This window comes from Oncorhynchus gorbuscha, linkage group LG01 (assembly GCF_021184085.1).
Source record: "Oncorhynchus gorbuscha isolate QuinsamMale2020 ecotype Even-year linkage group LG01, OgorEven_v1.0, whole genome shotgun sequence".
Lineage (NCBI taxonomy): Eukaryota > Metazoa > Chordata > Actinopteri > Salmoniformes > Salmonidae > Oncorhynchus > Oncorhynchus gorbuscha.
The window spans coordinates 120,230,270-120,247,957 of record NC_060173.1 but is presented as its reverse complement, the minus strand read 5'-3'; the positions used below and the strand labels follow the sequence as shown (position 1 = coordinate 120,247,957).

Genomic DNA, 17,688 nt, shown 5'->3' with positions numbered 1-17,688 from the left:
AGAACTAGGAAGAACAGGAAGGTCAGAACTAGGAAGAACAGGAAGGTCAGAACTAGGAAGGACAGGAGGGTCAGAACCAGGAAGAACAGGAGGGTCAGAACCAGGAAGAACAGGGGGTCAGAAATAGGAAGAACAGGAGAGTCAGAACTAGGAAGAACAGGAGGGTCAGAACCAGGAAGAACAGGGCGATATGCACAAGTTACATCCTCAGCGGGTGCAGCTGAACACTGTATGCTGGAAATACTCTATTTGTTATATTTTACTGAAACATAACCAATATTCGTTGAATATAAATAACAAACTTGTTTTTGCGTGGATTCCGCGACGCGGTTCGCCTTTAACTACTAGGACCACTATTTCTGATCCTGGAATACTGCTTAACAGAGACACTAAGCTGCTAGTCATCAAGCTAACAAAGTTGGTACCGGATGAGTTTTGCAGCCCTCTGTCTGGAGAAATAAATGAACGGTTTCAGCACCTTAGGAGCTACTAGACTTTCTTTTGGGACAATCCGGATCACTCAGAGTTTTCCAATGTGGCAACTGTTTGCTTGCCGATGATTATAGGCTTGAGGTGTCTTCCTTGATCACGCAGGTCGCCAGCCTACGTAAGAAACTGGAAAACGAAGAGTGGCATGTTTACCTTTTCTATGCCGGTGTCTGGACGCCGTTCGCGCTTGTTGGATGCATCTCTGCCTTGTCGTTTGTCATTATCCAACTGGCCAGTGTTGCCCGGAGCTCCCCCATCTGATAGTGGAGTTGAAGGAGCACAGCAAGAGGACCATGGCGATCAAAGATGGTCACATGTCACGAGCCGTGGAAGCCGAAGAAAGCAGCCTCCCACAAAGCAGTTTACACTCCCAACGAGAGGCCAACAACTAATAGTTTTGCCATCCTGGAGCCTGATCTACCTGCACCTTCGTCACTGGGAGTACCTGTGTCTGCGGCCACACTGCAACTCCTGCGGTTTCGAAGTCGATGTCGGTAACCTTCTGTCCCTGCTCTGGATTCATTCTCGGGGTGGAAGGTAGCCTAGTGGTTAGAGCATTGGGCTAATAACCGTAAGGTTGCAAGTTCAAATCCCCGAGCTGACAAGGTTTGGCCCTGAACAGGCAGTTAATCCACTGTTCCTAGGCTGTCATTAAAACTAAGAATTTGTTCTTTACTGACTTGCCTAGTTAAATAAAGGTAAAATGTAAAAACTGTCAGAGACAACGGGTTCAAGTTATCCCGCCTCTCGCACATCCATAAAAGCTTCTCTGAATCCTGTGACGCATGGGAGTGGGTTGATTTCCTTGTCTTTCTCGCCAGCGAGGATTTTGGTAAGAAATGGGACCGTTCCCAGTGCAAAAACAATTTTCTATCCTGGAGCTCGAGTAAATGACATTACTAAGCTGCTCCTGAATGTACTACACCAGGACATCGATTCTATCCTAGTCCATGTGGGTTTTAATGACATTACTAAGCTGCTCCTGAATGTACTACATCAGGACATCGATTCTATCTTAGTCCATGTGGGTTTTAATGACATTACTAAGCTGCTCCTGAATGTACTACACCAGTACATCGATTCTATCCTAGTCCATGTGGGTTTTAATGACATTACTAAGCTGCTCCTGAATGTACTACATCAGGACATCGATTCTATCCTAGTCCATGTGGGTTTTAATGACATTACTAAGCTGCTCCTGAATGTACTACACCAGGACATCGATTCTATCCTAGTCCATGTGGGTTTTAATGACATTACTAAGCTGCTCCTGAATGTACTACATCAGGACATTGATTCTATCCTAGTCCATGTGGGTTTTAATGACATTACTAAGCTGCTCCTGAATGTACTACATCAGGACATCGATTCTATCCTAGTCCATGTGGGTTTTAATGACATTACTAAGCTGCTCCTGAATGTACTACACCAGGACATCGATTCTATCCTAGTCCATATGGGTTTTAATGACATTACTAAGCTGCTCCTGAATGACAGGACATAAACATCGATTCTATCATAGTCCATGTGGGTTTTAATGACATCATGAAGAGCAGCTCTGAACAGTTGAAACTGAATTTTAAAGAGCTGATTCACTCTCTGCTTGACACTAATAAAAGACCCATCATATCTGGCCCTGTGCCCTCTCTGAATCGTGGCATTGAATGCTTTAGCAGGATTCTTTCTCTTCACAACTGGCTACTTGATTATTGCAGTTCAATGGGTGTAACTTTTGTCGGCAATTTCAATACCTTTTGGAAACAAAACATGTTATATAAGGAGGATGGGATCCACCCAAATCATTTGGGTTCCTCGATCCTTTCACAGCATTAAAAGGCTGCGTTGAGACAATGACTTATCAATGACCCAAACCCAGCTCAGTTAATCCCCACCATTGTGTCCCTGAGTTGTCATAAGGCTTCAGCAAATGTACATTATCCTAGTGGCGTTGGAAGACACAATGTAAGTAACCTAATTAATGTCCCTCTAACTGCCCTGAATGCCTCTGCTGATCCTACAGCTTTTGTATACAGCAATCAACCTGGAGGTATATTTTCTGGGTGATTTAAATACTGACTGGCTTTCATCAAGCTGCCCACTCTTCAAACTGTAACCAGTGCCTGCAACCTGGTTCAGGTCATCAGTCAACCTACCAGGGTAGTTACAAACAGCACAGGAATTAAAACATCAATATGTATTGATCACATCTTTACTAATGCTGCAGAAATTAGCCATAGAGCCATGTCTAGGAAAACCAAAGTTCTAAATGCTGGGCCTAATATAGTGTATAAGAGGTCATACGATATGTTTTGTAGTGATTCATATGTTGATGATGTAAAGAATATCTGTTGGTATTGAGGAGCAAACAGATGTTGCACTTGACAAATTTCTGAAATTGCTTATTCCAGTTACTAATAAGCACCCATTAAGAAAATGACTGTAAAAACTTGTAAATCCCCTTGGACTGATGATAATTGAAAATGTTGATGGTTGAGAGGGATGAGGCAAAAGGAATGGCAAATAAATCTGGCTGCATAACCGATTGGCAAACGTACTGCAAATTAAGAAATCATGTTACTAAACTCAATAAAAAGACTACTACACTATGAAACAAAGATAAATGACAAAGAATGATGGTGAAATGTTTGGAACACCTTCAATTAAATTTAGGAAAAAAGGCAAACTCAGCTCCATCATTCATTGAATCAGATAGCTCACACATCACAAAACCTACTGATATTGCCAACTACTTTAATGTGTTTTTATTGGCAAGATTATCAAATTTAGGCATGACATGTCAGCAACAAACACTGACACTACACTACACATCCAAGAATATCTGACTAAATTCTGAAAGAAAAGCAATGGAATTTTAAATTCCATAAAGTGAGTGTGGAAGACGTGAAACAATGATTATCTATCAACAATGACCACTTGGGTCTGACAACTTGGATGGAAAATTGGAGGATAATAGCGGACGATATTGCCACTCCTATTTGCCATATCTTCAATTTAAGGCCACTAGAAAGTGTGTACCCTCAGGCTTAAAGGGAAGGATATTCAACCAGCACAGCACTTACATATATAACTGATGATTGGCTGAGAAAAATTGATGATAAAAAGATTGTGGGTTTATTGTGGCTTTTGCTATTATCGATCATAGTCTGCTGCTGGAAAAACGTTTGTGTTATGGCTTTACACCCCCTGCTATAATGTGGATAAAGAGTTAACTGTTTAACAGAACACAGAGGGTGTTCTTTAATGGAAGCCTCTCCAACATAATCCAGGTAGAATCAGGAATTCCCCAGGGCAGCTGTCTAGGCCCTTTACGACATGCCACTGGATTTTAGTAAAGCCAGTGTGTCTATGTATGTGGATGACACAACACTATACATGTCAGTTACTACTGAAATTACGAACACTTAACAAAGAGCTGCAGTTCATTTCAATGTGGTAAGGAATAAGTTAGCCCTAAATATTTCTTAAACTGAAAGCATTGTATTTGGGACAAATCATTCACCAAACCCTAAACCTCAACTAAACCTTGTAATAAATAATGTGGAAATTGATCACGTTGAGGAGACTAAACTGCTTGGAGTAACCCTGGAGTAACCCTGGATTGTAAACTGTCATGGTCAAAACACATTGATACAACAGTAGCTAAGGTGGGGAGAAGTCTGTCCATGATAAAGCACTGCTCTGTCTTCTTAACAGCACTATCAACAAGGCAGGTCCTACAGGCCCTAGTTTCTACCTCCTTAACAACACTATCAACAAGGCAGGTCCTACAGGCCCTAGTTTCTACCTCCTTAACAACACTATCAACAAGGCAGGTCCTACAGGCCCTAGTTTCTACCTTCTTAACAACACTATCAACAAGGCAGGTCCTACAGGCCCTAGTTTCTACCTCCTTAACAACACTATCAACAAGGCAGGTCCTACAGGCCCTAGTTTCTACCTTCTTAACAACACTGTCAACAAGGCAGGTCCTACAGGCCCTAGTTTTTACCTTCTTAACAGCACTATCAACAAGGCAGGTCCTACAGGCCCTAGTTTCTACCTCCTTAACAACACTATCAACAAGGCAGGTCCTACAGGCCCTAGTTTCTACCTTCTTAACAACACTATCAACAAGGCAGGTCCTACAGGCCCTAGTTTCTACCTTCTTAACAACACTGTCAACAAGGCAGGTCCTACAGGCCCTAGTTTTTACCTTCTTAACAACACTATCAACAAGGCAGGTCCTACAGGCCCTAGTTTTTACCTTCTTAACAACACTATCAACAAGGCAGGTCCTACAGGCCCTAGTTTTTACCTTCTTAACAACACTATCAACAAGGCAGGTCCTACAGGCCCTAGTTTTACCTTCTTAACAACACTATCAACAAGGCAGATCCTACAGGCCCTAGTTTCTACCTTCTTAACAACACTATCAACAAGGCAGGTCCTACAGGCCCTAGTTTCTACCTTCTTAACAACACTATCAACAAGGCAGGTCCTACAGGCCCTAGTTTCTACCTTCTTAACAACACTATCAACAAGGCAGGTCCTACAGGTCCTAGTTTCTACATTCTTAACAACACTATCAACAAGGCAGGTCCTACAGGTCCTAGTTTCTACCTTCTTAACAACACTATCAACAAGGCAGGTCCTACAGGCCCTAGTTTCTACCTTCTTAACAACACTATCAACAAGGCAGGTCCTACAGGTCCTTCTGTAGCTCAGTTGGTAGAGCATGGCGCTTGTAACGCCAGGGTAGTGGGTTCGATCCCCGGGACCACCCATATGTAGAATGTATGCACACATGACTGTAAGTCGCTTTGGATAAAAGCGTCTGCTAAATGGCATATATTATTATATATTATTATATTACTATCAACAAGGCAGGTCCTACAGGCCCTAGTTTTTACCTTCTTAACAACACTATCAACAAGGCAGGTCCTACAGGCCCTAGTTTTTACCTTCTTAACAACACTATCAACAAGGCAGGTCCTACAGGCCCTAGTTTCTACCTTCTTAACAACACTATCAACAAGGCAGGTCCTACAGGCCCTAGTTTCTACCTTCTTAACAACACTATCAACAAGGCAGGTCCTACAGGCCCTAGTTTCTACCTTCTTAACAACACTATCAACAAGGCAGGTCCTACAGGCCCTAGTTTCTACCTTCTTAACAACACTATCAACAAGGCAGGTCCTACAGGCCCTAGTTTCTACCTTCTTAACAACACTATCAACAAGGCAGGTCCTACAGGCCCTAGTTTCTACCTTCTTAACAACACTATCAACAAGGCAGGTCCTACAGGCCCTAGCTTCTACCTTCTTAACAACACTATCAACAAGGCAGATCCTACAGGCCCTAGTTTTGTCCCACTTGGATTACTGTTCAGTCGTGTGGTCAGGTGCCACAAAAAGGCTGGTCGTTGGATGTACACAGAGAGCTAACATTAATAATATGCATGTCAATCTCTCCTGGCTCAAAGTGGAGGACAGATTGACTTCATCACTACTTGTATTTATGAGAGGTATTGACATGTTGAATACACAGAACTGTCTGTCTAAACTACTAGCACACAGCTCAGACAGCCATGAATACCCCACAAGACATGCCACCAGAGGTCTCTTCACAGTCCCCAAGTCCAGAACAGACTATGGGAGAAACACAGTACTACATAGAGCCATGACTACATGGAACTCTATTCCACAGTACTACATAGAGCCATGACTACATGGAACTCTATTCCACAGTACTACATAGAGCCATGACTACATGGAACTCTATTCCACAGTACTACATAGAGCCATGACTACATGGAACTCTATTCCACAGTACTACATAGAGCCATGACTACATGGAACTCTATTCCACAGTACTACATAGAGCCATGACTACATGGAACTCTATTCCACAGTACTACATAGAGCCATGACTACATGGAACTCTATTCCACAGTACTACATAGAGCCATGACTACATGGAACTCTATTCCATCAAATACTACATTCAGAGCCATGACTACATGGAACTCTATTCCACAGTACTACATAGAGCCATGACTACATGGAACTCTATTCCACAGTACTACATAGAGACATGACTACATGGAACTCTATTCCACATCAAATAACTTATTCAAGCAGTAAAATTTGATAACTGTACACCTTATGGAACAGTGGGGACTGAAGCAACACAAATATAGGCACATACACATGCATTCACACACAATAACATACACACTATGCACACACATACACATGCATTCACACACAATAACATACACACTATGCACACACAGACACATGCATTCACACACAATAACATACGCACTATGCACACACATACACATGCATTCACACACAATAACATACACACTATGCACACACAGACACATGCATTCACACACAATAACATACGCACTATGCACACACATACACATGCATTCACACACAATAACATACACACTATGCACACACAGACACATGCATTCACACACAATAACATACGCACTATGCACACACATACACATGCATTCACACACAATAACATACGCACTATGCACACACATACACATGCATTCACACACAATAACATACACACTATGCACACACATACACATGCATTCACACACAATAACATACGCACTATGCACACACAGACACATGCATTCACACACAATAACATACGCACTATGCACACACATACACATGCATTCACACACAATAACATACACACTATGCACACACAGACACATGCATTCACACACAATAACATATGCACTATGCACACACATACACATGCATTCACACACAATAACATACACACTATGCACACACAGACACATGCATTCACACACAATAACATACGCACTATGCACACACATACACATGCATTCACACACAATAACATACGCACTATGCACACACATACACATGCATTCACACACAATAACATACACATGCATTCACACACAATAACATACGCACTATGCACACACAGACACATGCATTCACACACAATAACATACGCACTATGCACACACATACACATGCATTCACACACAATAACATACACACTATGCACACACATACACATGCATTCACACACAATAACATACGCACTATGCACACACAGACACATGCATTCACACACAATAACATACACACTATGCACACACATACACATGCATTCACACACAATAACATACACACTATGCACACACAGACACATGCATTCACACACAATAACATACGCACTATGCACACACATACACATGCATTCACACACAATAACATACGCACTATGCACACACAGACACATGCATTCACACACAATAACATACGCACTATGCACACACAGACACATGCATTCACACACAATAACATACGCACTATGCACACACATACACATGCATTCACACACAATAACATACACACTATGCACACACAGACACATGCATTCACACACAATAACATACACACTATGCACACACAGACACATGCATTCACACACAATAACATACGCACTATGCACACACAGACACATGCATTCACACACAATAACATACGCACTATGCACACACATACACATGCATTCACACACAATAACATACGCACTATGCACACACAGACACATGCATTCACACACAATAACATACGCACTATGCACACACAGACACATGCATTCACACACAATAACATACGCACTATGCACACACATACACATGCATTCACACACAATAACATACACACTATGCACACACATACACATGCATTCACACACAATAACATACGCACTATGCACACACAGACACATGCATTCACACACAATAACATACGCACTATGCACACACAGACACATGCATTCACACACAATAACATACACACTATGCACACACATACACATGCATTCACACACAATAACATACGCACTATGCACACACAGACACATGCATTCACACACAATAACATACGCACTATGCACACACATACACATGCATTCACACACAATAACATACGCACTATGCACACACAGACACATGCATTCACACACAATAACATACGCACTATGCACACACAGACACATGCATTCACACACAATAACATACAAGACACTATGCACACACAGACACATGCATTCACACACAATAACATACGCACTATGCACACACATACACATGCATTCACACACAATAACATACGCACTATGCACACACATACACATGCATTCACACAATACCATACGCACTATGCACACACATACACATGCATTCACACACAATAACATACGCACTATGCACACACACACACATGCATTCACACACAATAACATACACACTATGCTGGTGAACATACATGCACTTCACACACAAAACACAGACACATGCATTCACACACAACGAGGACAAACTGGAACATACAGCAGGTGAACAGCAGGTTATGCACACACATACAGACATGACATTCACACACAGCATCTGAAAAACATACAGGGCACACAATGCACACACATACACATGCATTCACAACACAAAGGAAGAAATAGGGATAATCACTATGCACACACATACACATGCATTGATTACAATAACATACAGGAACGGACTATGCACACAGAGAGCATACACATGCATTCACACAGGGAAAGAACCTATAAGACCAGCAGAGGGAAACGAATAGAATGGGAAGCACAGGGACAAGACAAGATAATAAATGACAAAACATGACAATACCATACGCACTATGCACACACATACACATGCATTCACACACAATAACATACACACTATGCACACACAGACACATGCATTCACACACAATAACATACACACTATGCACACACAGACACATGCATTCACACACAATAACATACGCACTATGCACACACATACACATGCATTCACACACAATAACATACACACTATGCACACACATACACATGCATTCACACACAATAACATACGCACTATGCACACACATACACATGCATTCACACACAATAACATACACACTATGCACACACAGACACATGCATTCACACACAATAACATACGCACTATGCACACACAGACACATGCATTCACACACAATAACATACGCACTATGCACACACATACACATGCATTCACACACAATAACATACGCACTATGCACACACAGACACATGCATTCACACACAATAACATACGCACTATGCACACACATACACATGCATTCACACACAATAACATACGCACTATGCACACACATACACATGCATTCACACACAATAACATACGCACTATGCACACACAGACACATGCATTCACACACAATAACATACACACTATGCACACACAGACACATGCATTCACACACAATAACATACGCACTATGCACACACAGACACATGCATTCACACACAATAACATACGCACTATGCACACACATACACATGCATTCACACACAATAACATACACACTATGCACACACAGACACATGCATTCACACACAATAACATACACACTATGCACACACAGACACATGCATTCACACACAATAACATACGCACTATGCACACACAGACACATGCATTCACACACAATAACATACGCACTATGCACACACATACACATGCATTCACACACAATAACATACGCACTATGCACACACAGACACATGCATTCACACACAATAACATACGCACTATGCACACACACATACACATGCATTCACACACAATAACATACACACTATGCACACACATACACATGCATTCACACACAATAGGGACTCTAATCAGGGGAACATACGCACTATGCACACACAGACACATGCATTCACACACAATAACATACGCACTATGCACACACATACACATGCATTCACACACAATAACATACACACTATGCACACACATACACATGCATTCACACACAATAACATACGCACTATGCACACACAGACACATGCATTCACACACAATAACATACGCACTATGCACACACAGACACATGCATTCACACACAATAACATACGCACTATGCACACACAGACACATGCATTCACACACAATAACATACGCACTATGCACACACAGACACATGCATTCACACACAATAACATACGCACTATGCACACACAGACACATGCATTCACACACAATAACATACGCACTATGCACACACAGACACATGCATTCACACACAATAACATACGCACTATGCACACACATACACATGCATTCACACACAATACCATACGCACTATGCACACACATACACATGCATTCACACACAATAACATACGCACTATGCACACACAGACACATGCATTCACACACAATAACATACGCACTATGCACACACAGACACATGCATTCACACACAATAACATACGCACTATGCACACACATACACATGCATTCACACACAATAACATACGCACTATGCACACACATACACATGCATTCACACACAATAACATACGCACTATGCACACACATACACATGCATTCACACACAATAACATACGCACTATGCACACACATACACATGCATTCACACACAATAACATACGCACTATGCACACACATACACATGCATTCACACACAATAACATACGCACTATGCACACACATACACATGCATTCACACACAATAACATACACACTATGCACACACATACACATGCATTCACACACAATAACATACGCACTATGCACACACATACACATGCATTCACACACAATAACATACACACTATGCACACACATACACATGCATTCACACACAATAACATACGCACTATGCACACACATACACATGCATTCACACACAATAACATACACACTATGCACACACATACACATGCATTCACACACAATAACATACGCACTATGCACACACAGACACATGCATTCACACACAATAACATACACACAGACACATGCATTCATGCACACACAATAACATATGCACACACAGACACATGCATACACATGCATTCACACACAATAACATACGCACTATGCACACACAGACACATGCATTCACACACAATAACATACGCACTATGCACACACATACACATGCATTCACACACAATAACATACGCACTATGCACACACAGACACATGCATTCACACACAATAACATACGCACTATGCACACACAGACACATGCATTCACACACAAAACATAACATACGACACTATGCACACACAGACACATGCATTCACACACAATAACATACGCACTATGCACACACAGACACATGCATTCACACACAATAACATACGCACTATGCACACACAGACACATGCATTCACACACAATAACATACGCACTATGCACACACATACACATGCATTCACACACAATAACATACGCACTATGCACACACAGACACATGCATTCACACACAATAACATACGCACTATGCACACACATACACATGCATTCACACACAATAACATACACACTATGCACACACATACACATGCATTCACACACAATAACATACGCACTATGCACACACATACACATGCATTCACACACAATAACATACGCACTATGCACACACAGACACATGCATTCACACACAATAACATACGCACTATGCACACACATACACATGCATTCACACACAATAACATACGCACTATGCACACACATACACATGCATTCACACACAATAACATACACACTATGCACACACAGACACATGCATTCACACACAATAACATACGCACTATGCACACACAGACACATGCATTCACACACACATAACATACGCACTATGCACACACATACACATGCATTCACACACAATAACATACACACTATGCACACACAGACACATGCATTCACACACAATAACATACGCACTATGCACACACAGACACATGCATTCACACACAATAACATACGCACTATGCACACACAGACACATGCATTCACACACAATAACATACGCACTATGCACACACAGACACATGCATTCACACACAATAACATACGACACTATGCACACACATACACATGCATTCACACACAATAACATACGCACTATGCACACACATACACATGCATTCACACACAATAACATACGCACTATGCACACACATACACATGCATTCACACACAATAACATACGCACTATGCACACACAGACACATGCATTCACACACAATAACATACGCACTATGCACACACATACACATGCATTCACACACAATAACATACGCACTATGCACACACATACACATGCATTCACACACAATAACATACGCACTATGCACACACAGACACATGCATTCACACACAATAACATATGCACTATGCACACACATACACATGCATTCACACACAATAACATACACACTATGCACACACAGACACATGCATTCACACACAATAACATACGCACTATGCACACACATACACATGCATTCACACACAATAACATATGCACTATGCACACACAGACAAATGATGGAAAAATCAAATGCATGTTTTTTTTTGTATTATCTTTCACCAGATCTCATGTGTTCTTTTCTCCTACATTAATTTCACACTTTCACAAACTTCAAAGTGTTTCCTTTCAAATAGTATCAAGAATATGCATATCCTTGCTTCAGGTCCTGAGCTACAGGCAGTTAGATTTGGCTATGTCATTTTAGGTCCTGAGCTACAGGCAGTTAGATTTGGCTATGTCATTTTAGGTCCTGAGCTACAGGCTGTTAGATTTGGCTATGTCATTTTAGGTCCTGAGCTACAGGCATTTAGATTTGGCTATGTCATTTTAGGTCCTGAGCAACAGGCATTTAGATTTGGCTATGTCATTTTAGGTCCTGAGCAACAGGCATTTAGATTTGGCTATGTCATTTTAGGTCCTGAGCAACAGGCATTTAGATTTGGCTATGTCATTTTAGGTCCTGAGCTACAGGCAGTTAGATTTGGCTATGTCATTTTAGGTCCTGAGCAACAGGCATTTAGATTTGGCTATGTCATTTTAGGTCCTGAGCTACAGGCAGTTAGATTTGGGAATGTCATTTTAGGTCCTGAGCTACAGGCTGTTAGATTTGGGAATGTCATTTTAGGTCCTGAGCTACAGGCTGTTAGATTTGGGAATGTCATTTCAGGAGGAAATTGAAAAAAAATGGTCCCATCCTTAAGAGGTTTTAAGGTGTTAATTTTGACAGCTGTAGTAATAATATAGAGTCTGTTAGTCTGTTTCTGCTCTCTGGGTGACATGACAGGCTAATACTTAGGCTAATAGTCTGTTTCTGCTCTCTGGGTGACATGACAGGCTAATACTTAGGCTAATAGTCTGTTTCTGCTCTCTGGGTGACATGACAGGCTAATACTTAGGCTAATAGTCTGTTTCTGCTCTCTGGGTGACATGACAGGCTAATACTTAGGCTAATAGTCTGTTTCTGCTCTCTGGGTGACATGACAGGCTAATACTTAGGCTAATAGTCTGTTTCTGCTCTCTGGGTGACATGACAGGCTAATACTTAGGCTAGTTTCTGCTCTCTGGGTGAATCTGTTTCTGCTCTCTGGGTGACATGACAGGCTAATACTTAGGCTAATAGTCTGTTTCTGCTCTCTGGGTGACATGACAGGCTAATACTTAGTAATAGTCTGTTTCTGCTCTCTGGGTGACATGACAGGCTAATACTTAGGCTAATAGTCTGTTTCTGCTCTCTGGGTGACATGACAGGCTAATACTTAGGCTAATAGTCTGTTTCTGCTCTCTGGGTGACATGACAGGCTAATACTTAGGCTAATAGTCTGTTTCTGCTCTCTGGGTGACATGACAGGCTAATACTTAGGCTAATAGTCTGTTTCTGCTCTCTGGGTGACATGACTGTTTCTGTTTCTCTCTGGGTGACATGACAGGCTAATACTTAGGCTAATAGTCTGTTTCTGCTCTCTGGGTGACATGACAGGCTAATACTTAGGCTAATAGTCTGTTTCTGCTCTCTGGGTGACATGACAGGCTAATACTTAGGCTAATAGTCTGTTTCTGCTCTCTGGGTGACATGACAGGCTAATACTTAGGCTAATAGTCTGTTTCTGCTCTCTGGGTGACATGACAGGCTAATACTTAGGCTAATAGTCTGTCAATAGGTCAATGTCTCCAGATCTCCAACAAAACACAGTTTGACCGAGTCATCAGGGTGTCATTACTAAACCCCCCCCCCTCCCCCCGTAGGAGAGAGTTGGCTGTGGAGAAGAAGTATCCAGGTAACTACAAGCGTTCCCACCTGGTGCGGCCCATCGTCAGGCCCAACGCCGTGGAGAAATTCATCAGGAAGAAAGGCTGCATCTCCCACAAGACTGGGATACCCCCTGCGAAGAGGTCAGAACTTTATTAAAGACGGGGCATGTATGGGCAGGGTTTACTCCTCCCACTTTATTAAAGACGGGGCATGTATGGGCAGGGTTTGCTCCCCCCTCGTTCCATGTTCCTTGGCGAGTATGTTTGTATTGTTTTAGAAGCCGTGTTAGTATACTACTACTGACACCACACCCTGACCTTTAACCTCTGACCCCTCAAGGCCGGACCTGCTGCGTTCCGAAGGTATCCCCAGTGTGGAGGTGCTCCCATCCCCCTCGCCCCACTCTACCAGCCCCAAGGTTTCCACACCACCTGGCAAGCAGAGGTACCGCAGCAAGCCCCGGCACCGCCGTGCCAACAGCAAGGGTTCCCACGGCGACTTCCCCGGGGTTCTGAAGACCGGGCCGGGGGCGGAGGCTACGGAGGAGCAACAACCCCTCGAAGACCACTACCAGCACCAACCTCTAGGGAAGCAGCACTACCATCATCCTGCCACCGGGTGTGCTGTCCAAGAGCACTACGAGCACCACCACCACCCCCCACCACAGGGCCCTCTGCTGCCCCTGAAGAACAGAGAGGAAGCGGTGGTCAACTGTGCCAACAACCTGCGTTACTTCGGCCCGGCCGCGGCCCTGCGGAGCCCCCAGACAGACCACCTCCAACGCCGCCTGTCCGGCACCAGCCCTGACCTCATCTCTACGGCCGTGGTGTCAGACTCACGCCAACGCAGCATCTCTGTGTCAGGCCCCGGGGGAAGGGGTGGGACACTGTGCCCCTGCTGCCAGGCACACCCCTTTCCAGGCTGCCTGCACTGCCAGGAGACCCCCCTGGCCCCCAGCCACCCAGTGCTGCCACACTACTCCCTGCTGTCCACCTGTGAGGGCTTGTCCCCCTCCCTGGTCAGAGTACCTGACCCCACGGCAGAGGGAGAGCAGCAGGAGAAGCAGGATACAGCTCGGAAGAGCAGCTTACCCTCTGGAGCTGGCCTCCCACGCAACCTCAGGCCCCTTAGGAAGGTGAGAGAGAGAGAGAGAGAGAGAGAGAGAGAGAGAGAGAGAGAGAGAGAGAGAGAGAGAGAGAGAGAGAGAGAGAGAGAGAGAGAGAGAGAGAGAGAGAGAGAGAGAGAGAGAGATAAATGCTGAGAAGTGGTTCCTCTGTAGCCCAGTTCATTCACACTGACTGAAAGATGAAGTAGGAGTTTTACCTGTTTCTGGGAGCGTCAAATATATACAGTTATTAGTATAAATGCTGAGAAGTGGTTCCTCTGTAGCCCAGTTCATTCACACTGCTGACTGTCTTAAAGGGGATGAAGTGGTTCCTCTGTAGCCCAGTTCATTCACACTGTGGTTCCTCTGTAGCCCAGTTCATTCACACTGCTGACTGTCTTAAAGGGGATGAAGTGGTTCCTCTGTAGCCCAGTTCATTCACACTGCTGACTGTCTTAAAGGGGATGAAGTGGTTCCTCTGTAGCCCAGCTCATTCACAAGGCTGACTGTCTTAAAGGGGATGAAGTGGTTCCTCTGTAGCCCAGTTCATTCACACGGCTGACTGTTTTTTAAAGTTCTAGTCTGTGAAGGAGGCTGGCCAGCAGCCGTTCTAATGTCTAACTGTCTGTAATGTCTCATCTCTCAGGCTGGTGATGAGTCGTCAGAGGAGGAGGAGGGGGAGGTGGACAGTGAGGTGGAGTTTCCTCGGAGACAGAGGTGAGAAGCTGCTCCTCATATGAATCGTTACTATAATATTAATCGCTGCTCCTCAGCTATTCATGTCCTCCTCTAATGGGTTTTACCAGCTGACATATGCAAATACAACTGGATTGATTACTATCTGTCTTTTACTCACACATTAACTCTCTCTCTCCTCTCTTTCCTCCTTGTCTCATCCCCCTCTGCTCTCTCTCCCTCTCCTCTATCTCTCCTATCTCTCCCTCTCCTCTATCTCTCCTATCTCTCCCTCTCCTCTATCTCTCCTATCTCTCCCTCTCCTCTATCTCTCCTATCTCTCCCTCTCCTCTCTCTCCTCTCTCTCCCTCTCCTCTATCTCTCCTATCTCTCCCTCTCCTCTATCTCTCCTATCTCTCCCTCTCCTCTATCTCTCCTATCTCTCCCTCTCCTCTATCTCTCCTATCTCTCCCTCTCCTCTATCTCTCCTATCTCTCCCTCTCCTCTATCTCTCCCTCTCCTCTATCTCTCCTATCTCTCCCTCTCCTCTATCTCTCCTATCTCTCCCTCTCCTCTATCTCTCCTCTCTCTCCTTCTGCCCTATCTCTGCTCTCTCTCCCTCTCCTCTATCTCTCCTCTATCTCTCATCTCTCTCCCTCTCCTCTATCTCTGCTCTCTCTCCCTCTCCTCTTTCTCTCCTATCTCTCCCTCTCCTCTATCTCTGCTCTCTCTCCCTCTCCTCTATCTCTACTATCTCTCCCTCTCCTCTATCTCTGCTCTCTCTCCCTCTCCTCTATCTCTACTATCTCTCCCTCTCTATCTCTACTATCTCTCCCTCTCCTCTATCTCTGCTCTCTCTCCCTCTCCTCTATCTCTACTATCTCTCCCTCTCCTCTATCTCTGCTCTCTCTCCCTCTCCTCTATCTCTCCTATTTCTCCCTCTCCTCTATCTCTCCTCTATCTCTCCTCCCCTCCCTCTCCTCTATCTCTGCTCTCTCTCCCTCTCCTCTATCTCTCCTCTATCTCTCCTCCCCTCCCTCTCCTCTATCTCTGCTCTCTCTCCCTCTCCTCTATCTCTGCTCCCTCTCCTCTATCTCTGCTCTCTCTCCCTCTCCTCTATCTCTGCTCTCTCTCCCTCTCCTCTATCTCTACTATCTCTCCCTCTCCTCTATCTCTCCTATCTCTCCCTCTCTTCTATCTCTACTATCTCTCCCTC

The 17,688-nt window shown here is 43.6% G+C and overlaps 1 protein-coding gene across 5 annotated transcripts in view; it reads left to right on the top strand.

The window, feature by feature from the left end:
- si:ch211-45c16.2 (mitogen-activated protein kinase kinase kinase 13) overlaps window positions 1-17,688 on the top strand; it is a 177,563-nt gene that overhangs the window by 146,173 nt on the left and 13,702 nt on the right. For all 5 annotated transcript variants that reach the window (XM_046351128.1, XM_046350769.1, XM_046350861.1 and 2 more), the window contains 3 exons: window positions 14,686-14,832; window positions 15,032-15,827; window positions 16,444-16,514. In XM_046351128.1, coding sequence (XP_046207084.1) covers window positions 14,686-14,832; window positions 15,032-15,827; window positions 16,444-16,514 — 1,014 coding nt within the window. The remainder of the gene's footprint in view (window positions 1-14,685; window positions 14,833-15,031; window positions 15,828-16,443; window positions 16,515-17,688) is intronic.